Here is a 27,549-nt window from a genome sequence, read left to right as displayed (position 1 = left end):
GCAGCTGTGATGATGTGTCCGTGCTTGTGGCTCTGGGAGAGAGCCAGTGTTGACAGGATGAAACAGAGTGCCCCCTTTTTCTCACTATTCTTACATGGAACTTAATAATATATGTGTCCTGTGTTATTATTCCTTTTAAAAAGGCATGGGTTATACATCAGAGACTCTACCAAGTGTTCCCCCAATGTGATTGTCTAAGCATCATGCTGTACCCCTGAAACTAATACCAAAAAAAGCAATTTGTTTCTTGGAGATGGTGGGTTTCTTTGGTCACACTAAAAACGTCTCTGAACAGCCCAGCATTTCCTAGGGACTGTTAGTATATATTACTGACATATGAACTTTTGTTCAACATGGAGGGCACTGGGAGCTTTGCAAGGGTATTAGAAAGAAATCATAACGACATACGTGCGTGTTGATTGTAGGCTCTTTGTCTTTCTCACCTTGATCCAACGTCCTTATTTCTCCCGTCTTGTTTCTCCAGTCCTGACTTAGTGACGAGGTGAAGAGGGTTGGGTACCAACGAGGGGACGAGGGTTGGGTTAAAGGTAGATGACAGAGCAGCCCAGAGTGCTGCCCGGCAGATGCGAGTGAGTTATGGGGACTGTCCTGTGCTCGGCTGGCTCTCCGTGACAGCGGCGGCCGTTTGAGCTGAGACCTACTCGCCTGTGCCGTGTTCTCTCTTTCAGCCCCGGCAGCAGCCGTACATCTTGCCCCCCATGCACGTCCAGTGTGGTGAACACTACTCGGAAACACACACTTCACAAGGTAACTCTGGCTTGCCATTTCCCCTTAAGACAAACAGTTGATTACAGGTAAGCAGTAAAGAAGACTTTGTTGTGTTTTTTTTTTTTAGATGACAATGGCACTTTCATTTTTAATCTTGTGTCTGAAGGGCAGCAAGTAGCAACGTTGAGTCATGAAAAGCAAAAAATACCGTTTACCCCGAGAGAAAAATGTCCCCAGAGTTGGCTGCGAAGGGAGTTGGGAAAAGGCTGTGAGCAACATTCTTTTCTCCTCCCTCTCGTAAACGGGCTTGGAGAAGAGAGGGAGTCAGCGAAGCCCAATGGAGTGCTCTTCACCCTCATTGCCAGTATCCCGAAGCTTGTAATAAATAGTCAGTCTGGTTTTCACGGTGGCAGAGGGTACAGGCATCTGGGATAATTGAAAAGATACACAAATAATCTCAACCCTTCACATTAGCTATTGCTTCCCATCTATACCACCAGCCCCTTCCTCCAAGCCCTTGCAAAGGAAATCTGTTATATACCTCTTTTTAAACTCCTATACAAAATGTGTGAAAAAGCTATTCCAGGAATAATTATTAGAATGACAATTAACATTTATAGAGAAATCGCTCCCCTTAAGCACCCGTCTCACATTTGCAATGTATTGTCTCATTTAGTCCTCAGTGTAAACCTATGGCGTAGGTACTGCTGTTATTTCCAATTTATAAGTGGAGAATGGGGATACAGAAGGGGTAGGGGAGGAGCTTGTATGTGAAAATCAGTGTCTTGACCCCAAGCCAGTGCTCTTAGTCATGACACTTACTGCACCTCAAAGAAGGAATGGCATTAAACGTTGAATATTGATGATGTTAAACGGGAAGTGTCTTTCTAGGTCCTCATTGTTTTGAATCCCTCTACATTGTCAGCGTGAGCATGAAAACTAAGATAACTAAGGCTATTTGATTGAATACAACACTGCTGTGTATAAGTGGACTAGCAAAGTGAGCCTGTGTCTGCTGGAGGGGCACCAGCTCCCAGCAAATGGCAGAGGTGGCCCAGTGCAGCCTGGGGCTCTGTGGGCTCCTGGTGGAGCGTGACTGTCTCATCTCCTCTGGTCCGTGGCCACACCTCTCCTGCTTGGGCAGCTGAGTGTTTACAGTCACCTCTTCTGTTTTTCATCTTTTCTGCCTTTGTCCCTCTTTCCCTACTTTGCTCATGATTAAATCTGTAGTGTGAAACATGCATGTAGTTTGCTCACAGAAAAGTGTTTTGGTAAGAGGTTGAGGGGGTGGACATGAGTGTGTTGAAGGAACACTGGACACCTCAAATGGGCCTAACTTTACAAACCTATTTTGTTTTAATCTCTTTTAAGTACCTCTTTAAACTAGGATTAATTTATACATGGCTTGGCCTCCCAGAGTTTTAGGCAGTGGCTAAAAGAATGCCTGGTTCTTATTTTGCCCTCCAGGGGTTGCTGATGAGAAGGTGTTGGCCGCACATGCAGGCCTCCTGGCTGCACTGTTTGTCTTGTGCCTTTATGACTGCTTAGCAGTCCCTCTGGCAGAGGGACCTTTTTGATTGTAGCTCAGCTCCAAGTACACAATAACTTCATATCGATTGCCCTGTTCAAGCTCTTAGCTCTTTGGCCCCAATAGCCAGCCCTGTTGCTGAGCCCTGAACAAGGGACCAGGTCCACCCAACATGGAGGCCACACTTGCTGGCTGATTTCAAACCTCATGGCATAGTCGAGCATTTACCAAGGGGGTGTCCAGCCTTAGTGTTCATTCCTTTCTGTGTTTAGAGTCACTTCTTTTCAGTGTGCTTTCCAATGTTCCCTTCTGTAGCTTGGCATCTCATCCAAGGAATGTTCAGGTTTCTATGGAATATGTGGGCGGAGACCATGGCTTTGCACTTTTTATGACTTCTTTAGGTAAACAGTCACCCCCAGGAGTGTAAGGATGAATTTAATTGAAGCAGGATGGCATGGGGGTTCACGTGCCTTTGTTTGACCTCTTGCAGACAGCATTTTCCACGGGAACGAAGATGCCTTCTACTGCAACTCTCACAACAGCCTGGACCTAAATTATTTAAACGGCACCATCACCAATGGCAGCGTGTGCAGTGTTCACAGCATCAACTCCCTGAACTGCTCCCAGAGTTTCATTCAGGCATCTCCCGTCTCTTCCAACCTCAGTATCCCTGGGAGCGACATCATGCGTGCTGACTACATCCCTAGCCACCGGCACAGCGCAATCATCGTGCCGTCTTACCGGCCAACCCCCGATTACGACACGGTCATGCGCCAGATGAAGCGGGGGGTCATGCACGCAGACAGCCAGAGCCAGTCCCTGCGAAACCTCAACATCATCAACACCCACGCCTACAACCAGCCGGAGGATCTGGTGTACAGCCAGCCCGAGATGCGGGAGAGGCACCCCTACACTGTCCCTTATGGGCCACAGGGGGGCTACAGTAACAAACTCGTCGGTCCATCAGACCAGATGAACCCAAAGAATAGCTCGGTGCCCAGCAAACCGGGCGCGAGTGCCATCTCCCACACGGTCAGCACCCCAGAGCTGGCCAATATGCAGCTCCAGGGCACCCATAACTATAACACAGCCCATATGCTCAAAAACTATCTCTTCAGGCCACCACCCCCTTACCCACGGCCCCGCCCTGCCACCAGCACCCCGGACCTGGCCAGCCACCGCCACAAGTACGTCAGCGGCAGCAGCCCTGACCTGGTGACCCGCAAAGTACAGCTGTCAGTGAAGACCTTCCAAGAGGACAGCGCCCCGGTGGTGCACCAGTCTCTGCAGGAAGTGAGCGAGCCCCTCATGTCCACCAAGCACCATGGCACGGTGAATAAGCGCCACAGCCTGGAGGTGATGAGCAGCATGGTGCGGGGCATGGAAGCTATGACGCTCAAGTCACTCAACATCCCCATGGCTCGCCGCAACACGCTGCGGGAGCAGGGGCCGCCCAAGGAGGTGCCTGGGGGCCACGAGGTGCCCCCGCTGCCCCAGTACCACCACAAGAAGACTTTCTCAGATGCCACGATGCTCATCCACAGCAGTGAGAGCGAGGAGGAGGAGGAGCCTGCGGAGTCGGTGCCCCGGATCCCCGGGCTCCGTGAGAACATGGAGTACAGCGCTCAGCTGCAGGCGGCCTTAGCCCGGATTCCCAACAAGCCCCCGCCTGAGTACCCCGGCCCGAGGAAAAGCGTCAGCAACGGGGCGCTGAGACAAGACCAGGTTAGCCTTCCTCCTGCCGTCGTGAGAGCCAGGGTGCTGAGGCACGGGCCGGCCAAGGCCGTCAGTGTCTCCCGAGCTGACCAGCTGGCCGTCAATGGGGCCTCCCTCGGTCCGTCCATCTCAGAGCCCGACCTGACAAGTGTGAAGGAGAGGGTCAAAAAAGAGCCCGTGAAGGAGAGACCCGTGTCCGAGATGTTTTCCCTGGAGGACAGCATTATAGAAAGAGAGATGATGATCCGGGTAAGTGTCGACCCGCCCGGGGCACGTGTGGGAGCAGTTACACACGCTGCCCCCACCCAACTGCAGCCCCCTCTGCTCCTTGTCCATGAGGGAGTTCCCAGTGAAAGCGCACATGCTGTGGACACCGAAGAAGGTGCGAGCCTTCTTCAGAGAAGGTGGTAGGGCTTCAGAGAGTCACGTGGGATTTGAACAGGTAGTATTTTATTTCACAAAACCTTGTTTTTGTCCCTTCCAATAAATCTCCCATTCTTGGAACAAAGCGCAGTAATGGAGTTAGGACATTACAGGTTGGGGGTGTTGAGATGGGGTCTAGGCCAGCGTTTCGCTCTTTATTCAGGACCCGACTTACTGTGTGCGCTGTGTTACCTGCCCACACCTGTTGGCCTTTTGGGGGTTTTTCCCCCAGAGGAAAAAGAGCAACATCTCTTGAGCTTTCTGTGTTGATCTGTATGTCAGGATGGCTCGCCAGTATTGATAGAGCGTGACGTGTCCAGCTTGATTTTCAGATCTTGTTTCCATGGATGTGTAACACAAAGCCAAGAACATTACCTTAAACTTGGAAGTTTACCATTGAGCTTCAATTCCCTATTAACCTTAATCTATCAGGAATTCATATACATGTATGAGAGTACTCACGTACACATAGACACATACATATACGCATGGACGCACTTACAACATTTGAACATGCCTAATAGTAGACCAGAGAACCCCCTTTTCAAATGTGTACCATCCGGAAGGCCTATTATGGTGTCAGAGCGGGAGAGCACAGTACCAGGTGCGCCCAGAAAACAGCAGAGCGGGTTCTCTCTTACAAATGAGAAAATTGCTGGGGTGTCGCTGCTACGTTAAAAAATATTTCAGAACACCAGTACTGCTCGTCCTGGAAATTTTCACTCCTTTAAAAAGAAAAATCATTTCATTACAGCTAATCAAACCCAGATTGCTTCTCCTCTGCACGTACCACACGTGTACCTTAAGGTAGCCCGGCCTATTTTAGGAACTCCGGAACTGTTATAACTTAAAATTTGCTTTGATGGCGTTCCTTAGGCTTCCTTCATTAATAGGTCTTCCCAAGTCTTCAGGAGGAATCAGCCTGCAAAGAACAGTCAAGGGCCAATGTTTTAAGGAAGCCAAGTTCCTGGGTTCAGGAATCTAATCCGTAACAACTCTTGTTACTTGAGACAAACCCTAAGAGCACGCTCAGCCTCACGGTTCTGGTCATCAGTGAAGTAGTGCCAAGCATTGGGGACAGGTGTCGCTTTTTCCACGGTTTGCAAACCTGGAGGGAAATTGTGACTGATGTGCTTGCGCCTCTGGTGATCAAACCGCAGGGTGAGGGATGGAATGCGAGGCGGGTGCCTTGGGGGAGACTTTGTAATTTGGGGTAGAAAGGGATTTTCAGCACTTCTTGGCTCCAGGCTTCTTTAACACAACTTGGCAACTTTGCTGGCTTGATGTCTATTGATGGTTCTTTAGCCTCATTTTGGTCAGATTCCTCCACATCTTTTGTTCCCTGTATTAAACAGAAGACTATAGCCCAACCCACTGAGCAGGTTCCCTACATAGAGCTTCATGCATATCACCAAGGAGCAAGGGGGTTTCCCCTGGTGACCCCATGTGCGGCCCCATTCTGTCCATACGGATAGTAGCGAATAGCTGATTTTACCTTTAACTTGTTCAGGAACATTGTTACTCCATCCCTACGTCACTCTCCCCCTTGAAATTTTCCCCAAGTCGTATATTTGGGAGCTCAAGGACTGTACCCCTGGTGGGCTGATGTCTTTTTTTTTTTTTTTTTTTTAAAGATTTTATTTATTTAGACAGAGGGGAAAGGAGAAAGGGGGGGAGAGAAAGATCAATGTGTGGTTGCATCTCGCACCCGCTACTGGGGACCTGGCCTGCAACCCAGGCATATGCCCTGACTGGGAATCGAACCGGCGACCTTTTGGTTTGCAGGTCGGTGCTCAGTCCACTGAGCCACATCAGCCAGGGCTGGGCTGGTGTCTTGACCCCCCGAGCGGGGTTAGGAGACTCTTGAGGGAACCAGTGTGCCAGGCACGATGGTGACAGTGTCGCCTGGTTCTCTGTCTGGCTTTGTATGAAGAAACTCGCCCCAGCCTCCTCTCCACATCTCAGGTGCTTCTCTGCCCTCCCCGCCAATGGGCAGCTTTTGCCCACTTGTTAGGAACAGATAAGAGAAGGCCTGTCTGGGCCTCTCTAGGGTAAGAGAACAATGAGAAAATTTAACCTGATGGGAACTGGAGGGGGCAGGTATGGTGAGAATTTGCCCTGTGGCTAACTTGCCATAGTTCAGGAGCTCTCTGTCTATTTAAGGGGTGATTCAGCCTGCCGTCTGGGGAGCTTCTCTGTCTGGCTCCTGCTGCTGCCTAAAGACATTTAGCCCCCAACCTGAGATCAGCTGCAGGGAAGAGAAAAGGCCAAATCAGATCTTGGAGTTACTATTTTTTTCTTTTCTTTTTTTTATCTCTGGTAATAAGCTGATAGGGTGAGTGAGAAGGAGCTAAGAGAAGTCGTTTATCCCTGGGCTCTCATTTTTCACTAGGTGAGTTCATGACTTTTTGCCTTAGGCCCAGTTACAGTCACCTGTGCTGCAGGTGGGGCTGTCGGAAGGACCTGAGGCCCATTTTTCTGAAATTATTGCTCTCTCAAAACTTTGCAGAGTTGTGAAACCAATTCTCAACTAAAGAGATAATAGGGGGAAAAAATTCTCTCTCATAAAAACAAACTTAGAAGCAAACAAAGGGAAAAAAACTCAAAAATGTAAATTGGAATTTTTCTAAATCTGCCTGGGATGGAGAAACTAGGGTCACTAATTTTTTTTTTTTTAGTTCTCACCCAAGGGTATGTTTATTGACTTTTGAGAGATGGGGAGACATCAGGGTGGGAGGGGAGAGAAACATTGATACAGGAGAGAAACGTTGATGCGAGAGAGAAACATTGATCAGTTGCTTCCTGTATGTGCCTGGACTGGGGACTGAACCCACAACCTAGATATGTGCCCTGACTAGGGATCAAACCATCAACCTTTTGGTGCACGGAATGATGCTCCAACCATCTGAGCCCCCTGGCCAGGGCTAGGGTCACTATTCTTAAGACTATTATGCCTTTTGGCTAAGAGTTCTTCAGCAGTTTTCTCACATATCACAGTTAATCTCCTCTAAGAAGCTCCTGTTGTTTGCCAAGAGGGCCAGCCCTGTCCCTGGAAGAGGCTCCTTCTCTCAAGGGCATCATCGCTCACGAGTGCAGGGCCTGTTCTGAGTGCAGGTGGCACCCAGGGGATGAGTGAGGTGCCATGGCCTCCGCCACCATCCGAATAACCCTCTCACCCTCTGCCGCGTGCCAGCACCATGGCCCATAAAGACACCTCTCCCCGGGGAGTAAATTTATAAATGTTAGACTAAGAAAAACCACCAAAAGCCTTGAAAGGAAACCAGGGGTAGGGTGACCCCTTCATGTGCAGCAGCCAACAGAGCCTGCAAATTGGTTTCACTTCCATGTGGCTCAAAGTCTCCCTGTGCTTTATGAAGTCCCTCCATTCTTCTGACTTCTCTGACAAAATGATTTTGGAGACACGCTCTAACCGGGTTGCCTGAAGTGAGTAAAAGGAGGCACGTTGTGCCTCACCCTGCCAAGAGGGCGTGAGATGCCCCGGCAGTGGGCGGGGCACCGGGGCCTGGCGGAACCGGCCTCAGAGCACAGGGCAGCTGAGGGCAGGGAGGCCGTCCGAAAGCCACAGACAAGGGCGAGGTGTCCACCTCCAGCCTTCCCCTGTGTGGTCTGCTCAGCCCTCAACTCCATAGTCTCACACAGCTGGGTCTCATCTGTGAGGCCTCACCATAGTTATCGGGAGCCATGGCATCCACTCCATCCTTCACGAAGGGAGTGCCTGGTGGATCATCCTACATGGCCCCAGTCTTTGGTGGGAGCATGTTGGCTAAGTCACATCAGCTCTCATTCTGGGGGTGACATTTCAGGGATCGGAGGTTCAGTATAGGGTTAACATCCTTCCAGTTAGCCCCTCAGAACAGAAACTTGAGCAGGTTTTTGTTTACAATTTATGTATTCAGATCTCTACACAATGCATCAAACAGTGTTTATGTTTTTTTGTGGATTTTGTTTTGTTTTGGTGAGCCCCCTTTGCAGGGTATATAAATACCTTGATTGTACACTCCTTTTTTTTTTTTAATTAATTTTTCTTGGTGAGCCCTGTTGCAGGGTGTATTTGCACAGAGCCTTTGCTCCTGTTTGTTTGCTCTGTGTTCATGTCTTCCTCTATTTTAAAATAAGAGCTTGGGAGCCCTGTAGGAATGGGCGTCCTCAGCACAGTGGGAATTGATGGGTAGGCTGTGTTTGAATTTGCCCTGCTAATGGTGAGTGTCTGCATTCCTTGGCTGGGGAGTTACAGATTTGGGGAGATTAAATCACATTCCAGAATTCTCCTGGTATTATAAACAATGAGAACATGCCTTTTCTTGCCACAAGAATCTAGAGAAGCAGAAGATGGCAGGCCTGGAGGCGCAGAAGCGGCCGCTGATGTTGGCAGCGTTGAATGGACTCTCGGTTGCGCGGGTCTCGGGGCGGGAAGACAGTCGAGTTGACGGCTCCCGCATTCCCATGGACGAGAGGGTAAGCACCGGGCTTGTCAAGCATGTGACCCACTCCCTGGGCTCTTAGGATTCCAGAGCTCTCTCCTTGCCCAAACATGCCAGCACTAGGGTTTATTTGATGAATTAATTCTTCTACTTGAGATTAGCAAGACGTCGTCTAGCTGTGTTGTGCTAAGTGGGTCTCTTCCAAGGACCTCATGTTTCTTTGTCAAGTGGGCAGGGTGATGGCTGCCTAAAGAGACCGGCCCTTTACCACGTGGCCTTGGTCAAGTCACTCAGTGTCTTCGGGCCTCTTTCCCTTTTTGAAAACGGAGGAAGCTGAACAATTACTGTAGCTCTCAATGTCAATGATTTTTATGAATGATTACCATTATTTAGAAAGTGAGTGTTTTACCCAGGCATTTATAGAGTTCTTTCAGTATGCTGTTTAAATTGCTTGTTAGTGTTTTAGAAGTGAAGGAAGGTATCTCTGGAGCTCCTGAAATCGCTATCAGAGGTTAAAGAGACAGGTTGAGAGTGCTAATAACAGGAGGGTTTTAGATTCCTGTCAGAATATATAAAGCATTGGGATGTTTTTAAAGCCAGAAGGGACTTTAGAGGAATTACTTAATCCAATTCATACCTATTATTGGAATCAGTAGTTTGGCCATGGGAAAAAGAAAAGGAGAGGGAGTTTTAATCCTCAGAACTACAGGGTACCAGTATCACCTTAAAATCCAACTGAGTAAAATGAGCTATGTACGTGGAGAAAAGGGTGTTGGATAATTAAGAACAACAATCCCGTCACACTGAGACTTTAAGCAGAGGTGTTAATAACGAAATACCAATTTTGAATGTCAGCTCTTGCCTGGTCTTGCAGATTTGTCCTGTTGAAAGTATAAATGACAAGGACATTGGTTATTGGACAAGGAAAACTAGCAGTATGGTTAATAATAAGACCAAATAATCAAGCATTAGTTGGACATCTTAAAACTACCTATTAACACCGTTGCCGTCAATATTTAAAGAAAACTGGTTGTTTTGTTGGGGTTTTCGGATAAGATAATTCAGTGAGCTGAAGATTAATTTCTGTTGCAGTTCAGAACCCTGAAGAAGAAGCTTGAAGAGGGAATGGTGTTCACAGAATATGAGCAAATCCCAAAGAAAAAGGCAAATGGCATTTTCAGCACAGCGGCTCTGCCTGAAAACGCGGAGCGCAGCCGGATCCGTGAAGTTGTCCCTTATGAGGAGAATCGAGTAGAGCTGATCCCAACCAAAGAAAATAACACAGGCTACATTAATGCCTCCCACATCAAGGTGAGGTGGGGAGCGTGCCAGTAAGGCTTTGGTGAGGATGGCTGGGTCAAAGGTAAAAATGCAGGGAGAGAAAAATGTAGGACAGGCCGTCACTGTGCACCTTGGCCTGTCCCCAGACCCTGAGGGGATGTTTTTGAACTTCTGGGCTTTTCTTACTCAACTGGAAGGGCAAGCCTGTCTCTGCAGAGGGGAGGAAGTCTGGCAGCCGGCCATCGGGAGAGCATCAGGTCAGCTCTTTGTGAAGCTTGCTTGTTACCGAGGATTTAATTTTTTTTCTCTCTCTCTGGTTGTAACTCTCCCCAAAACTCACAGGAAAACCTTGAGTTGTCAGTTTGTAATTAGCAGAGGAGAGAGACTTCAGAAGTCACAGGCATCGACTTACTGTCATGGGAGTTTTTGTGATGTTCAAGAGCAACACAGCTGAGCCATTGTCCCTTGTAATGCTACAGGTGATGCATTTGACACCTGCAGTCCCAAAGTCGCCTCGTATTTAGAAGAGTGGACTAATTCAAACATAAACTGTGAAGCTGTGCTTGATAGTGAGTCTGCAAGATTTGCTACATCATTCAGTGTCTTACTGTCCTTACATTTTTGTTGCTATTTCAGGTACTTCAAACTTTCTTATCTCAGTGTTTCATAGACTTTTAAATTAGCTTAGTTTGACCCCAGTTAGAATGCAGCTATGGAAACTTGAGTACATACAGTTAAATGTCTCCTAAATAACTTCCTCAGTGTCCCTAATGACAGAACATATTTAAACAGCCTAAGGTTCGTGTGATTAGTCCAGTGTGATAGATAACCTTAGGAACCTTCATTGGACTTTTCAACTATAGCCAAATCCTCCAAAATACAGCCGGATGTCTGGCCCATATGTCAGTTACTACAGTTTTGATACAAAATATGACAAACATACTGAGGTGGGATGTTGTGTTTTTGCGCACAGAGCATAGATAACCATGTATTTTTTTTTTAAGTATCAGGAAGAACTGTCAAAAGAAATATGAAAGAGCACTATCATGGGTCAGATTACGTATTTCCCTCTTATTTTTGAGAGCGAGAACAAAAATAATTAAAAAACGAACCCAGGAAACTCTTCAGGTAACTGATGGTGGTGTCTTCCATGGGATTCGTTTAGATTAGGCAACAACGGCCAAAGATTTGTAGTCAAATAAAGAGGCAACTCATGCAGCTGCTTCCTGATAGAATGTCTATGAAAATTTTGCATGGCGATATTATCCTATGTTCTTCTTTTGGCCACATCTCCGCTCCCATTTTCCATCTGCTGTCTGGAAAAAGCTGTCAGTCGGCATCAGCTGGGCCCACGGGGTGTTCTTAACAGAAGGGCTCCCTTCCCCAGTGCTCTCCGGGGCCCACACTTCATCTGTGGATCCGGGTTAGACATGGGTGCGTTTAATAGGCCCACAGAGCTTGCAGGAACTTGTCCGTGTTTTTGGAATAGAGTCGTCTATCTTGCCAATGTTTTCTCCCTGGGTTCCAAACAGCCGTTAACGCAGAACAGAGATTTATTTGCTCCAGAGGTGGAATCACATCTGTGAAACCTACCTCAGTAGCATTGGTGGTTGTGTTTTTAATGCAGTTTTTAATACCCTCCTGTCAATACTTGGAATTTGCGGGAAGGCCCCAGGCAGCAGCATACTCGGGAAGTATTTATGGTTCCTATATGTTGGGTGCCAGGGAGGCTGATGTTGAAAATCACAGCTCCGATAACCCAGCTCTTAGCCAGCCAGCAGCTATATGGATGTTACCTCCCACCAGTACTTGGAAAACGGATTTCACTTGCCAGCTTTGACCTAAACATGCCTTGTGTAATCAGACAATAACTGACATTGTTTTTGCTTGAATCAAGCTAGTCTGTAGTTTCATAAAATAAATGAGGGGAAAAAGCTTGAAACAATGATCACTTCATTGCTCTTAGAACTATCTAGAGATCTGCACTGGGGATACAAGGGGCCTGACTTAGCGATGTCAAGGCTCAGGAACAGAAAGGGACATAGAAAGAATCCTTGCCAAGGCCACCGTTTCAGCCGGATAGCATGGCCTTCAGCACTCCGGGCACAGCTTCTTCTTTATGGTTTTTCTGCCACTGAAATGTGTAGCTGCAGAATCCTTCTCCCAAGATCACTCTGGCACGCATGTGGTAATGATTTTATTTTCCAAAACCATCTCATGGCGCCTCCAAAGTTCAGTTGGATGCCGTGGTACGCACAAGGGGAAGTTAACGACAAAAGAGCATGTGTTGTTGACTTCAGTGCCTGCGCGACGCCTCTCCTGTGTGTGGCACAACGGAGTGGCGGCCACAGCCGAGGTTCATGACACGCTTCATACCAGGTCAGCAGTAGAAAGACATTACTCCCGAAGTCTCTTCCTCCATGGCAGACTTCTTCCTTGTTTGACAGGATGCCATAGAGCACTGCTGCTCAAACTGCAGGTCACAATGTGGCCGTGGGGGGTAAAGTCAATTTAATAGTCAGGACCAGTTTGGGTGTTGTTTTTTTGCTTTTAAATAAGCTAGAATAGAGAAAAGAATGGAAATTACCGAAGTACAGTGCACATGGCAAACATAACTGCTCTTCCTGTAACAAACTCAGTTAGGTTACACACACACACACTCGTCTAATGTGTGTGTGTGTGGGGGGGATGTTTATGTATATGTGTGTTTTTGACATGCACTGATTTGTACATAATTACTGCGGGTGGCAGACAAACGTGTATTTTAATAGCATTTTCAGGTGAGTCCTCATGGTCTCAGGGTTTTTGGTAAAAGCACTGACCCATGCGGCTTGCCCAGCGGTCAGCAGGTGATTCTGTCCTGGATTTGCGGTTGCTTCACCGATGCTGTCCTTGGTTTGCAGGTGGTGGTTGGTGGGGCAGAATGGCACTACATAGCCACGCAGGGGCCCCTGCCGCACACGTGCCATGACTTCTGGCAGATGGTGTGGGAGCAGGGAGCCAACGTGATCGCCATGGTCACCGCGGAAGAGGTAAGGGGACAGCTGTCTGTTCCCGGAGGGGGTGGGCTGGCCAGAGATGGGCTGCTCCGTACTTCTGCGGCAGCACATGCGCCGCTAATCCTTTTCTCCTTGGCATGCACGTGTTTTCTTACGTCCACGTAATTTGTTACACTTTACAAAGATAATTTATTGTACTCCCATTTTCATCTGCTTTTCACTCTTTTCCCTGCATTGCCATGAACTGAAATCAAACGCACACACAAAGAACCTGCCCACTTCTGTGTGTTGAACAAAGCCGTGGTCCTTCCATCGGAATCCGAGAACGTGGGCTGCTCTCGGGACCGAGGCACCTATTCCCGACCTGGGCACGGCCAGCTGGCCTGCCATCATGCTTGTTGGCGGAAAAGAGACCAGAAGCTGTTGTTTCTGTAGAGGTCTTTATTCTTCAGGGAGAGAAAAAGATTTTTTTTCTTCCTCTGCCAAGTCAAACATGGTTTTACTGTTGTAAATAGAGAACTCTCTGTGGCATTATGAAAATGAGCACACGTCCCTGAGCCGTTCACCGGAAGCTTGCCGTCTTTGGGGGAAGACGTTTTATGTTTCTTTTATTGTCACATTCTCAATTTAAAAAAAAAAAATCTTAACCACTTCCTTTTGTTCATTAAATTTTACCTTATATTTTGAAGCCATGTGGGGAACTGGTTTCATGTGGTTTTTACCGCCTATATGATGTTACACACCCCTTTGCCAACAATTTTTAAAAGGTGAGGAACAGAGAGAATTGAAAAAAGTCACATTTTCTTCATTGACTGTTTCATGCAGTTGCTTTTCAGAACAGTCCATTAGAAGCTACTGGTGAAAGGGACTTCACCTCTTTAAAGCCACTTGTCCTTCTCTGACCTCGTCTTTGAACTTCCCACAAAGAATTAATGCCCCTAAAATCTCTAAGATAGTTGTATCTTGGAGTTGCATTAGATACAGTTGGAAGGATGTCATTCAGCTTAACTTAGCGCACCTTCTGTGCTAACCCATGGGCCACGGTGCCTACCAAGCAAGCACGATCGCTGTCCCCAGGGAGCACATGTCCTGGAGGGAGGGACAGTAAGAAGTGAACAAGTCAAGTAAGCTCAGACTGTGGCAAGTGCCCTGGAGAAAATGCAACCAGATAATGTGACAGTGACCAGGAGCTTCTTTAGATGGGCAGCCCAGGGCCCTCCGAGGAGGTGGCATTTGAGCTGAAACCGGAGTGACAGAAGAGGCGAGCCTCACCAACACAAAGTCCAGTGATCTGTGAGGCAGCCTCTGAAATTTGTAATTGATTTAGATACTCGGCAGTAACGTAAATTCAAGGCCTCAGGTAAATAAAAGAGGCAGGCTGCTTTGAACATACGAAGACTCGCTTCCGCCAAATAAATGAGGGGGAGTTTCTTTGCATCACCCAGGGACGTGCTGTTCTGTGGGAGGGCCAGCCGTCAGGGCTCGTTTAAGGAGCAGGTCCCCCGGCGCTCACTCCCACAGCACAGCCCTTATCCTCTGTCTCCTCCCACTCTCTGCCCTCGGTCCCCTTCTGAGCCGCCCCCCCCCCCCCGACTCCAGGGATTTCAAAACTGGGCAGAAAATTTAAAAATAGACCCATGGTATAAACAGTTGAGAATGCATATTCTCAGAAAAGATTTTACAATGGATGGAGAGAGAAAGGTGGGCCACCCAGTCGTTCTGTCTTTCAGTGGTCAGTTGAACTAAAACAAATGGGTCAGCCCGAGAAAAGGGTGATACTGACACTAGGTGATAAAGACTGGGTCAGTAGGCAGTGTGGTCTAATGGAGAGGGCAGAGCCCGGGGCTGAACATCAGAAATGCAGTGCCTGACCTGGAATGACTGCTAGGCTCCGTCACTCCCCTGCCTAAAGCCACTCCACCGCCTTTGGATGGCTTCCTGCTGTCTGCGATGTGAAATCCACCTCCCTGCCACGGACCTGGATGCCTTTCTGACCTCCTCTCGACCACTGTCCCCCACGCTCGCCAAACCGCAACCACTCTGAAGACCCCTCTGTGTCTCCGACGCCCCAAGCTGGTTTCCTCCTCTAGACTTTGCCCTGGCTCGCCTCTCTGTAACATTCAACTGCAGCTCAGTTGTGAATCTTTTACATTTTCCATTGATGTAACTACAATTGTACATCTTATTATGGGTCTTAGCTAAGATTTGCGGGATCTAATCTCTGATAGGCACTGCGCAGTGCTACTGAGGTACCGACTTAGAAACTATTTATATTTTTCTCTGTCCTCAGATTTTAAGATTAAGAGGATAAGAGCTTCCTTCCCCTGACTTATTTCCAATTTTGCTTTTGTGTGTGATTCAGGAGGGCGGACGAACCAAGAGCCACCGATACTGGCCTAAACTGGGTTCCAAGCACAGCTCAGCTACCTATGGCAAGTTCAAGGTCACCACAAAGTTCCGAACAGATTCTGGTTGCTATGCAACCACGGGCTTAAAGGTCAAGCACCTTTTGTCTGGGCAGGAAAGGACGGTGTGGCATTTGCAATACACTGACTGGCCAGATCACGGCTGCCCAGAGGATGTCCAAGGATTCTTGTGTAAGTTTTCTCTTCCTGGTGCTGGTTTTACCAATGGAATCAGTAGTCTTATCTGTTGGAGGTGAAATGGAAAGAGAGGATGCTTTCCCTTAAGTGGCGAAACTATTATAACGTTGACGTGTATGTCCCTTCATATAGGGGGTGTAGAACAGAGGAGACAAATGCATGTCATTTACCATGTCCTCTTTACCTTTTGTGCAAATAAGCTAAAACTGTGGTAAACTAATGATTCTACCTTGATTTAGAACTTTACCTACTCATTAATAATTATTCCGATGCATGCTACATGTCTGAACCTTGAGAACATTGTACTGAGCAAAATAAACCAGACACGAAAGGTCAAACAAATATTGTGTGATTCCACTTAATGAGGTACCCAGAACACACAGCTTCATAGAGATAGAAGGTTTAATAGAGGTTACCTGGGGTTAGAGGGTAGGGGAATAGGAGTTATTATTTGACTGGTACAAAGTTTGTTTGGAACAACAAAAAAGTTCTAGAATGGATAGTGGTCATATTTGCACTAGGTTGTGAATATATTTAATGCCACTGAACTGTACACTTAGAAATGATTAAAATGATAAAAGTGATAAATTTTATGTTAGGTATATTTTACCACAATAAAAAACCCCACAGAACAATAGAATTTTTTAAAAGACATTTCTTTTTTGCTCTCACAAGCCCAGTATTTCCCTGTAGCAGTAAGTTTCAACCAGGACCTGTGATTAAGATAGTAGAAATTATTGAAATCAACTTGCAGGTTTGAAACTTTCATTTTTGGAGTCATTCATTTACATACTTTTTCAGGATTTGCTTATCTTAGAAGCGAATTCACCCAGATTAAGTGCAGTACTCTATTTGAAAGGTCAGAGGCTGGGCGTGTGCCCGCCATGTGGCCCGCTCTGGCTCAGGCTCTTAGAACGCAGAGATGTAGCAATCTTTGTGTTAAAGAAATTCGAGGTCTCACAAGAAAGGCAGGCCAGTGATTACAGTCCAGGGCTGAGAGCAATACTGTCCTCTGCCTTTTTTTTTTTTTTTAAGATTTCATTTACTTTTTAGTGAAAGGGTAAGGGAGGGAGAAAGAGAGGGAGAGAAACATTAATGTGGTAAAGAAACATCAATTGATTGCCTCTCACACACTCCCAATTTGGAGCCTGGCCCCCAAGCCAGGCACGTGCCCCGACTGGGAATTGAACTGGCGACCCCTTGGAACTCAGACCCAGCGGCACTCACTCACACCAGCAGGGATCTGCCTTTTGATGGTGGCTGCAGAGCTTCCCCTTCTTTCCTTGCTTAAGTGTCCTGCCCTGGAGGGGAAGGCCCATTCCTTCCTGACCCAACTGGGAAGGAGGCCCCAGGGCTGTCTGCAGGTTTATTGTTGTACCTGCTACGTTGCCTCTTCAGCTGGTAGATTACCTGTGACCATTGTGAAGGGACTGTCATCTATATGTTGCACACTGTCAACCCCTCGAGTTTATTTTGCTGTTCTTCTAGAATGGGAGTCAGGGGAGGGAGGTGGGGAAGAGAGAGAAGATAGGTTTTTAAGGTACCATTTCACAAATTCCAACGGAAAGATTTCGATGCATACTTATTTGTTGATGAAGGTGTTTAATTTCCCATTCAAGTGGTACTGGAGGTAATTCCCCATTAAAGGTACTGGAGGAGGTGGACGCTGAAGGTAGAGAAGAGAAAGATGATTGGAATCACAGGGTCTAGAGTGTGATCTAGAGAGGGTTAGCGATTTGCCTGAGGTCAGATGGTTACCTGTAGCTCAGATGTTAATAAGTGAGGCCTCTGCAGAACTCTTCCTCATAGTAATAATCTTTTTATTCTTTTCTGGTGACCTTTTGCTAATTGATTGATTAGAATTTTCTCCAAGACGCAGAACATGGAAACAATAAAAGTAGATCAGTTTGATGATTGACTAACAGCTCTGGTAAAAGTTTGAGCCTTATAAGGTGGTTAAAATTACAGCCATATCTTTTAAATCCGAACCAATGGCAGGCAGGCCAGTCTGAATTACTGAGAAAATATAGAAAATATTTTTAAACAATAAATTTGTTAATTTACCTTCCTAAGAAACTCAGGATAAGTGTGCTGAGTGGGGTCTTAGAAATGTTGGCTCTCTAGACTTTGGAGAATGCGAAAAAATTTTTGCTTGTGTTTAGATTAAATTAACCTGGATACAGAGGACTGAGGCCAAATTGTTTTCCAGCCACCAGAGGTCTTTGCTGAGTGACAGCTTCATTAATGTGATTGCAAGAGGAAGCATCCATTTAAATCCAATTCCTCAGTGTTTTATTAAACTCCGCTTATTGGGGGGGCATCTGCCTTACTGGTCAGCATTTCTCTTACTTTTTAAATTTAGCACAAGAGAACCCTTGTCTCTTGTTTGGGAACATTGCCTTTTGTCAGACAGAATGCTCAATCACCTACTATATTTTACCCCCTGCAGAAAAATTGGGAAGAGACTTCCATGCACAGTATTTAGCCCACGTTAGTACCCAATAGCAACTGCTCTTTCTAGTCATCATGAGTGGTCTTTCCTCTTGTTTTGGTCAGTAATTTTACTTTACTGCTGGTGGTGCTGGTAGTAATAGTTGTTTATTTTGGTAAATTACTTCAGATTACTTTGTAATTAGATAAGCTTATAAAGGAAAATGGGAGTTTTTATTCACTGCCTGTAAACAGGTGCTTTCCAATGACTAGGCTGGTTTGCATGCACGGTTTTCTCCTCACCAGCCTGAGCATTCTCCCTTGTCTCGTGTACACTGCTGCATCAGCGATGAGATTTCCCTCAGCACCGGGAACCTTCAAGTTCCCTGAGCCAGCTGCCTCTAAGTCCCAGTTGCCGATTGACTCTTTCCAGTTCTTGGACCATTTGAGAATTACATTTCCACCCTTATTTTTTTTCTTTTTAACCATCATGAATGCCAGTGTTGCTGCAATTTTTCACTTGTGCCCCATTGGAGTTGTGAGCAGAGCCCTGTGCAGCCCTGCTGAGCTAGGATGTTGGAAGGGATAGGGGAGGTGGCAAGACCTCCGGTCCCAACATATTGCCTCCCGAAATGTGGGTGGCTTATCTTGAGCTACTCATTTAACCGTGTGGAACCCGCCCCCAAGCTGCCCCCGCCCCAAGTCTTATTTTAAAGTCTAAAAATGAAGTCAAGCCTCAGTTGACATTCACTCATTCGGTGGAGGGAAGGGAGAGGGGCAGATGGATGCTCTTCCCACCAGATATTGGCTCTGACAGGCGTGTGTTTCAAGGGGCCCAAGCTGGAGTTCTGATCCCGGTCTGCTAATAGTAGGAATTGCTGTAAGTAATGTCGAGAATCATCTGCTTGGGGGACTTTGGGATTTGCAGAGGGGAAAACAATTTAATTTTTAAAAAAGAACTATTTAATTTAAAGAACAAATTCTCCCATGGACTCATTGACTCCCAGCTGGTCCTTTCTGGCTCCAGGACTTGTACAGTGGGTACCAGCCAAATAATTAGTGTCTTGTAAGAACTGTAAATTATTGTCCCTTAAAAAAAAAAAGATTCCCCGTTAGGGTTTTTTTTTTTTTCCCCCTCCCTTGTATGCAAAGCCGTGCAGGACTTTGGTGACCAGATTTGCATTCTGTCTTGCAGCCTACTTGGAGGAGATCCAGTCGGTCCGCCGGCACACCAACAGCATGCTGGAAGGCACCAAGAACCGGCGCCCTCCCATCGTTGTCCACTGCAGCGCGGGGGTGGGCAGGACCGGCGTGGTCATCCTCTCTGAGCTGATGATCTACTGCCTGGAGCATAATGAAGTGAGTCACTCCGGGCTTCCTGAGTGCGCCATCTTGGGGACACATCTACAACCGTGGCCACACCTTCACTCGCCCCCTTATTTTCCATGGCCTCTGTCCTGATTGCCTTTGTCCCGACAAGAGCTTTTCAGACCCCTGATTCCTGCTTGGATTGTGACACTTACAGCCTCCTTATCTTTTGTCTTTCACCACCCAGTGTAGGCATCCAGATAATACAGAAGGAGAGATCAGAGTGTGAGATTGGAGCTGTTTAGAAAGTCTGATCTTGGTCGACATCTCCTTCCAGAAGTGTTTTGTAGACAGTCTGGTTTTATTGTGGGTAATTTTCCCTGGCGGGTTATTTGGTCACATGTAGTTTAGATGCGTCTGGCATGTCTGAGATGTGTTTTGGCCTGAATCCTATGTGAAAGCGTGTGGAGAGTAAAAATGGCTTTCATTCTTCAGAGGGGGTTTCTTGAAGGGGCGTTGTTGTCGGCTCTTGTCTAGGCTGGCAGTGGGGTGGACTCGCAGAGCAGGCCGACCCTCTGCGAGCCTTTGCCGAGGCCACACCCAGCTTTTCTCCGGAAGACAGGGCTGTGGCCGGACTGGCCGCTCCATGCGCGAACCCCTTCCGGCCGTAGATCAGGAAGTTTCTCTGTCGGGCTTTCGAGCTCATCGGGATGGAACACACAGAAGTCAAGGCCAAAGAACATCTGCTTTGCGGCTTTAAAATGGCTTTACCTTTTTTTTTTCCTTAGTTGGGGTCCTCATGGCAGCCATGCGGAGGGACTGGGCACATGTCTGTCCTCCTGCTCTGCAGGGGAGGAGGCCGAGGCCCAGAGACTATGTAGGGACTTGCCCAGTGTCACACGGCTCCGAAGCAGTGGTGCCACGGTTACAAATGAGGTCTTCTACCCCTGGCCCCCAGTTATTTCCGGTCTCCACTCCACCTCCAAACCCCGAGTGTCATTTGGTTCTTGTTCATTTTCCAAATTACACAGCCCGGTGCATCCAAGGAAACCTTTGAAGTGGTTCGATTGTTCTTAGGGAGGGTTGGGAGTGTTACAATATGCATTCTGTGAAGGAATTCATATGCTAATATATGCATTTACGAAATAGCATGAATGGTCTGGAAATTGTATTAACCATTACTTCACGAAATGTGTTATATCGTAATTTCCAGGAAAACAATAAATGCTAAGTTTAAATGTGTTCAAAGGATTTTTAAACTTCCCTGACTATAAAGAGTTAATTTTAGAAACTGTCAGTTGGTACAAATGAATTTTGTGCCACTGAAACGTGGAAGGGGAGTTTGGTATGATGTGGCCTATTGTTGGGGGCTGGGACGGGGGACAATAGACAGTTGAAACGACGTAAAGGAGATTTCGTCGTCTTCTGTGAGTTTTTATCCTTTCGTCTCCCATAAGATTTCTTGGTTGTTTGCTTCCCTGTCACCATTAGAAGTCTAAGTCTCTGATAGAGGGAATAGCTTGTCACTGAGTCCCAGATCCACTCCATGTTGGAAGATGGGACGAAATGAAGTGGAACAGGGGACCTATGACTCGAGCATACTGTGGGCTCTGCTGGGGGTACCATGGGCTCCATGGGAGGAAGAAGGGCCTTATCATCCCCTCCTCACTTACATGTCTCTTCCTCCCTCCCGCCCCCCCGTATCACTTTCTTCATCAGACTCCTCTTTTCTCCATTCCCCGTTCACGCCTCTGCTCCCCCTCCCTCCTTTTCAACTTGAGAACCTGTTCTCTCTATCTCGCCTGACATGAAGCAGTGTTCTCTTTTGAGCTCTGTGGAGACCCGTCAAAGGCCAGGCCTCAGGGATGCGATGACATGAAGGCTTATTGGTCACCAGATGTTACTGGCCCAGTAGAACATCGGCAGCCCACGTCAGCGCCAGCCTAGCACGGACTGAGGGGGTCGGCCACTAGGGCCTCGCGTGGATTTGACAAGGGCTCAGGTGATTGCGTTCTCCCTGGTGTGTCCAAACATAGCGGATTTCCTCAATGCCCAGTTGCAGGCCAGAACATTCTTTGTCTGAACGTAGTCACTCCAAAAAGGACTTCTGTTCCCATTGATATTCAAAGATAGCTAGATGACTCATGTTTTTCACTTCCCTTCCCCAGCACAAATACAGACAGCCTGGTCAGTCCCACTTCCCATAATTGCTCTTGGTAGACCGTGCGGGAGAAAAGAGTTCTCTACTTTGTTCTGCTTCAGGCCCAGCGAGTAAGCTTCAAACCCTTATTTTGGGAGAGGAGTGGAACATGTGTAGTGTGTTCATTTGTTTTTTTCAGCAAAGATTTTAACAAATTGTCTAACTTTCCTGCCATCTTTTCATGGCTGCTGCATTCACCCACTTTATGTTTTATTCTGTAATCCGTACAGTTTTCACTTTGAGGCCCATTGGTTTTGGTCACTGAATGTTACCTATTACATTTTAATGCCCATACATTTTTTTTTTCCCAGAAAGCACTAGTTTATGGTTTGCAATCCTTTCCCTTGGCTCCCTGGGTTTAGCTGTCTGCCCCAGGTTAGCTAATTGCAAAAGACCAGGTTCTCATTAGCCTACCAACAAAATATCTTGATCTTGCTGCTTTTCTGAATCAGTCACCCTCCTTCATAGAGCAGGGAGGAGAAAGTGCCCTGCGCGCGAGACTGAGCGAGCATCAGCTGCCTCAGGATTCCTTGGGGGAGGGACAATGGACATCAGCGCCCGTGGGAGTGAATTTTCAAGGCATCTGGAACTCTTCCCTTGAGGACCAGGGGGACCTTCTTTGTCTGGTCTCCTAACCTCACCTGATAATCTGCTGTCCTTGCGGCTGAGTCTTACAGGCTCATGATGGTGGTGGTGGTGGCGGTGACGATGGAGATGGATGGAAGCGGAGGCCGTGGCGGTGGAAGAGGTGGTGGAGGTGGAGGAGGTGGTGGTGATGATGATGACAAAAACAAAAATGTTACGATAACAACAGCTGCCCTGTATTTAGTGTTTACCACGTGCCAGCACTGTTCTAAGAGCGTTAAACTCAAGGAGCCATCGCAGTCGGCTCTGTGAGAAGGGTCTCATTAGTCCCCTCGTACAACACAGAGAAACTGAGGCACAGGTAGATGGAGGAATGTGTCCACATCCCACACCCCCCATGGGGTAGAGCAGAGGGGCAGCAGGTGATTGTTCCTGTTTCATTAACATTAATAAAATGATAAGGAGTGGTCTTTATTAAGAACTCACTGTGTGTCAGGCACTGTGCTAAATGCTTTGTGTGCATTTCTCTACGTGATCCTATGAGGTGGGTACTGTTTATGCCCCACGTTATTGCTCAGGAAGTGTCACTGACTTGGGTAGGGTCACAGTGCCATTGGAGGAAAGCACCATTATCCTTATTTACAGGTGAAGAAACTAAGGCCAAGAGATGTCACAGCACCTATTATTGAACCTTGATAGAGCTGAGAGTTCCAGTTGGGTTTAATTCCAGCCTCTGTGTTTCCTCTCTCACACTGACCTATATTTAAAATAGGACACCCAGGGAACATGCCAACCAGGTTCTCCAGCTACTGGTATAAAGCTTTTGGGGAAACCCAGAGGGGACCGAGTCCTTTGCTGTCTCCTGTCCCCACACGTGGACAGTGGGTGGATGCTTCTTGGATGAAGGGATGAGGAATGACCCAAGCGAAGCCTCCCATCTCAGTACGTTGTGCCTCTTCTTTTTTTGCAGAAGGTGGAAGTGCCCATGATGCTGAGACTCCTCAGGGAGCAAAGGATGTTCATGATCCAGACCATCGCTCAGTACAAGTTTGTCTACCAAGTCCTCATTCAGTTCCTCCAAAACTCCAGACTCATTTAAGGCGCGGACCCAGCTCCTGGAAGAGGGACCCAGTGCCATCTTGCAGCTGGGAGGCGCCTCCAGACAACGCCTGCTCCCGCTGCAGGGCCTGGATGGCTGGAGCTGGCAGGACACGGGCTCCCTGAGGATGGGCGCCAAGATCACTCATAAACACCGTGTATTATTTTATATGAGATAATTTATTTTTTTTTCCCCTTTGAAATAACTTTTGTGAATCATTGTAATGCAGTACTTTTCATTTGAACCACATTTTGACTGATCTGCATTGTAACATGTTGGTAGGGAAGGTGGCCTGGTGGGTCATTTAGGGGACAGAGGCACAAGGGAACACATCTCTGGTGAAGTTGCAGCCAGATGGGTAACCAACCTTGAAATTCATCAGCGTAACTTCTCATGTCTGAATCAAAGATGGCAAGAAAATGAATTCACCCTAAAATATAAAGATCAGGGCCAAGACCCTTTTCTGAAGGGAAAAAAAATACTATTCCCTTGTATTTGGGGCTGATGAGCCTTGATGGACATATTCCTCCCTTCTTCCTTTCTGTCCCCACCCTGAGTAGTCTTCCCCCCGCCCCCACCTCCAACCTTGAGTGAAAGATGCAGCAGCTAGAGGGAATCCTGCCTCTGCAGTGCAGCGATGCCATTGCCCAGGCTGAACGCAGAGCTTTGTTTGTATCTTTGTCAACCACCCCTTAATCTGGGCTCTGGGGCCCGTGTGTCCTTGCCGAGGGCTGCATCCACCATATTTGTGGCTTCTCCTTATGTGCTCAGTGGGCGCCAGGCTGGTGGCCTTTGAGGCCCTGGGCCAGGCCATCTGTGCAGCTAGGCCTCTTGCCTGATTGAAAGAATATAATGGACCAGAGTGAAAAGAGAGAGGAGACAGGAAGGCCCTGGATACTGTACTGATTTATGATGCATGTGTTAGACGGGGGCCTGAAGGTTGAGGTGCTGGCGCATTCTGTCTGTCCATCGGTCACCAAGTCAGGGAATAAGTTATAAAGGAAACGATTGGGAAAGATGATTTACAGGGGCTGTTTGACTCTCAGCAGGGACCCTGGCCAGCAGCCCCACCAAGTGGGACCCCACTGAGCTGGTACCATCTCCAGGCCTTGGTCTGTGAGAGCAGAACTAAGCCCACTTGGGCCCTGGAGTCGAAATCTTGGCCTGTGTGATGAAAGATGGTGGCATTGGTCTCGCCCAAAGTCCTGTGGCGGTCTCCTTTTCTCCATGCGCCCACTCTGGCCTTCTGTGCTGTTAACACTGCCTTCAGTGAAGCTTGGTTCTCACTTTGTCTCTTCCTGGGGCTTCATTGGTCGCTGTCCTCAGGATATCTTAGGTTATTCCACATATTTTCCATCTTGCTGAATTTGGGGGGATTTTCCTCTCTTCTCTAGTTTTTCTTGAATACAGCTTTTAAATGGTGGTTTTGTTGTTAGACCTGATCGCTGTGGTGGTACACCATGCCCTCTTCCACTGCTGTCTTTTTTTTTTTTTTTTTGTCTTCTTCTGAGCTGAAAATAGGAAAATACAAAGGAAGAATGGCATCAGATCAACCAGAAAGAAGAGAATAGTGTGCCTTTGCGACTTGGGTCACCACAGACCAACAGATGGGTGTGGACGCATTTCTCCATGAACAGCTTTGGCCCATGAATCAACTCGGTGTCACATCTGGCCACATGGTACGGTGATGTTTCTCTTGTTTAGACTCAGAGTATCTGGTGACGGAGGGCCTTCTGTCTTCTACTCCAAGGTCTAAAGAATCAGTCAAGGAGTATAACTTCAACGGAGCTCTGCAGATTCCGGAGTTTTGGTGCATATTCCGAAAAAGGAAGCCTTTAGCATGACATGTATTTGCAGTGGACCAGAGCTCACAACCCTCACTCTGAGACTGTCAGAACTCAGATCAGCAACAAGCGAAGAGGTATTTGTCTCCTCGGTGACATTCTGTCCCTGGGATAGTCTGCTGTGACGGTGTCTGAACAGGCGGCCTGGGGCTGGCTGCTTTATTGTCTGATGAAGACCATCAACATTTCTCTTTCATCTCGTAGGCCGCAGCGCGGGCACTGTTGACATGTCTCACCAGGGCAAGATGTAAGTCTGCTGTCTCTTTGAGCTCGTCACTCACGGTCCCCCCTTCGACCCATCCGCTGTTGCCACCTTGTGCTGTGGGAGTGTTCCTGAATGCACAGTATGCAGGAAAGAACTGGGTTTAATATCCAATTTCCCAGCCAAAGTTTATATTGAAACCCAAAGGGGGAAAAAAACACTCAAAAGTTATCCCACATCTTTCCTTTTGAAAAACAAATGCTTTGGGTCCTCCAGCACATTTTGCATTCCTTTTCCCATCTCCAGTGAATGCCAACCTCTCTCCTGTTCAATTAGCAGTACCATTTAAAGTTCTTTCAGTGGCATCTGCATAATAATTGCCCAGAGATGCTTTATATCTGGGAAGCCAGCCAAGGAATAAACCTTGAAGCAAAGTATATTAAATTAGTTATCTAGTTAGCGCTTTTGGAATGAGTTCCTGATGATGTATCAAGTCTGAAGCTGGAACTGTTGGAGTCTGTTGCTGTAGTTTGGGTTTGAAAGGACGAAATTAAAAATGGAGGGGGAAAAAGGACCCATCCCACAACAAAGACTTCAAACACTTTCAGGCTTTTGGTTTTGAAGCCGTTCAGTTGAAACATTTTCTTTCTTTCATCCGCTCTCATTTGGATGCATTGGCCCCCGTGTGCGGCCTTGTTGAGTGTGGTCACTGGGTTGTGGGCAAGGCTTGGTGTCTTTATCCCGAGGCTGAGCTGTGCCTGCGAGCTTTGCAGTTTCCTTGGGCTCTAAGAAGACACTGCCCCTCAGTAAGAGCCTCTGGTAGCATTTCCATGTACGCACTGCACAGGAGGTAGACGATTTGGCTGCAGTAGAGAGGGATGCCAAACATCAGTTTCTTACAGGAGGATAAAGCGGAATGAACTGCCGTCCTCACTCAGTGGGGAGGGGAGCAGTAAGGTCAGGGATGGGGAAAACTGCTCACATGGAAGACTTGGAGTAAAGTACTTTCAAGGAGCCTAAATACAGAGAATTTTCCTTTTATCATCTTTGTGGCCCTAGATTGAGGAGGGAAACTAATTTTTTAACTGTAATCAATGCCGTTGTTTGCCTAGGTGTCTGTCCCTTGGCTGCCTCGGCCCTGGACGGGACGGCTCTGTGGGCTCTGCCGTGGGGCTCGACCACTGGCCTGCCCGGCCCTCCCTTAACCTCCATCCTGTCTGCTCTCAGCTCGTGCAGGTCAGCTCTGAGCTCCAGGGGACACAGTGGGGCAGCATTTTCATCCAGCTGCCACTTTTCTTATCTTCCCCGGCTTGATAGGGTTGACCCACGTGAAGTGTCCGACAGTTGGACCGTATTTTACTTACCATAACAGAAAATCCACATGGAGCAACCTCATACATACAGAGTGCTTCTTCCCCTGGCATAGTATAGATCCCAGCTCACCAAATGTCCTTTCTTCAGACAAGTGCTGAAGCACAGGAAGCCCAGGCTCGTGGGCGGCTTGGCTCTTTGTGAACGCGCTGCCTGGCTGTGGTGAACTTGGCCTCACTCAGAGTGAGCTAGCCGCCTGCTGGGCTTGGAGGTCTCTCTGCAGAGACGTTAGTACCCTGTGGATTCTGCCGGTGGGGTTGGCCACCAGGCACAGCGCTGTGGGGCTTCCAGCTACTGTCCTTTCTGGATGCACAGTCTGTGTCTGCTGACCTCAGCCCAGTGGTTAGGGAACGTGGTGTCTGGCCCCGGAAGGGGTCCTGTCAGCAGAATGTGCTTTCTCGTCTCTCGCCGACTTCCAGTGTGCATTTGGTGGGGAAAGTGGGTGTGCATGTTGATTTTCTTTTGTGGGAGATGGGACAGCCACGTGGGGTGGGGGGCAGGTGCAGGGCCTTCTAAGCTGTGTGCCAGGGAGCTTAGATTCCGGGAAGGGACCCTTGTTCCTCTGTCCTTCATTCCACGTCAGTGTCAGGAATAGTTGAGCTCCCAGTGTAAGAAATTTCCAGAAGCACCAAATAATCACCGGTGGGCTGTTAAGTGGCCCTTGGTAGGAATTTTGCTTTCTCTTGTTTTGCCAAAGAGTCTTCTGCTGCTGTGTTAAATTGTTGCCTCTGGTTCTTATCAGTCACTTCTCATGCTCTTATGGAGGGATTTCTTTTTGTCAGCAAAATA

General features: G+C 47.6%; 1 protein-coding gene across 2 annotated transcripts in view; it reads left to right on the top strand.

Moving 5' to 3' along the window:
- Positions 1–26,224, top strand: part of PTPN14 (protein tyrosine phosphatase non-receptor type 14) — a 153,861-nt gene extending 127,637 nt beyond the window's left edge. For both annotated transcript variants that reach the window (XM_054587638.1, XM_054587639.1), the window contains exons 12-19: positions 690–768; positions 2,748–4,222; positions 8,729–8,872; positions 9,931–10,149; positions 13,023–13,151; positions 15,481–15,715; positions 19,347–19,510; positions 23,215–26,224. In XM_054587638.1, coding sequence (XP_054443613.1) covers positions 690–768; positions 2,748–4,222; positions 8,729–8,872; positions 9,931–10,149; positions 13,023–13,151; positions 15,481–15,715; positions 19,347–19,510; positions 23,215–23,343 — 2,574 coding nt within the window. In that variant the 3' untranslated portion in view covers positions 23,344–26,224. The remainder of the gene's footprint in view (positions 1–689; positions 769–2,747; positions 4,223–8,728; positions 8,873–9,930; positions 10,150–13,022; positions 13,152–15,480; positions 15,716–19,346; positions 19,511–23,214) is intronic.
- Positions 26,225–27,549: the final 1,325 nt, after the last annotated feature.

The sequence above is a fragment of the Pteronotus mesoamericanus genome, unplaced genomic scaffold (genome assembly GCF_021234165.1).
Source record: "Pteronotus mesoamericanus isolate MK-2021 breed Mesoamerican mustached bat unplaced genomic scaffold, CSHL_Meso_final scaffold_1186, whole genome shotgun sequence".
Taxonomy (NCBI): Eukaryota; Metazoa; Chordata; class Mammalia; order Chiroptera; family Mormoopidae; genus Pteronotus; species Pteronotus mesoamericanus.
The sequence above is the reverse complement of the archived record's forward strand: the minus strand, read 5'-3'. Positions and strand labels throughout refer to the sequence as shown.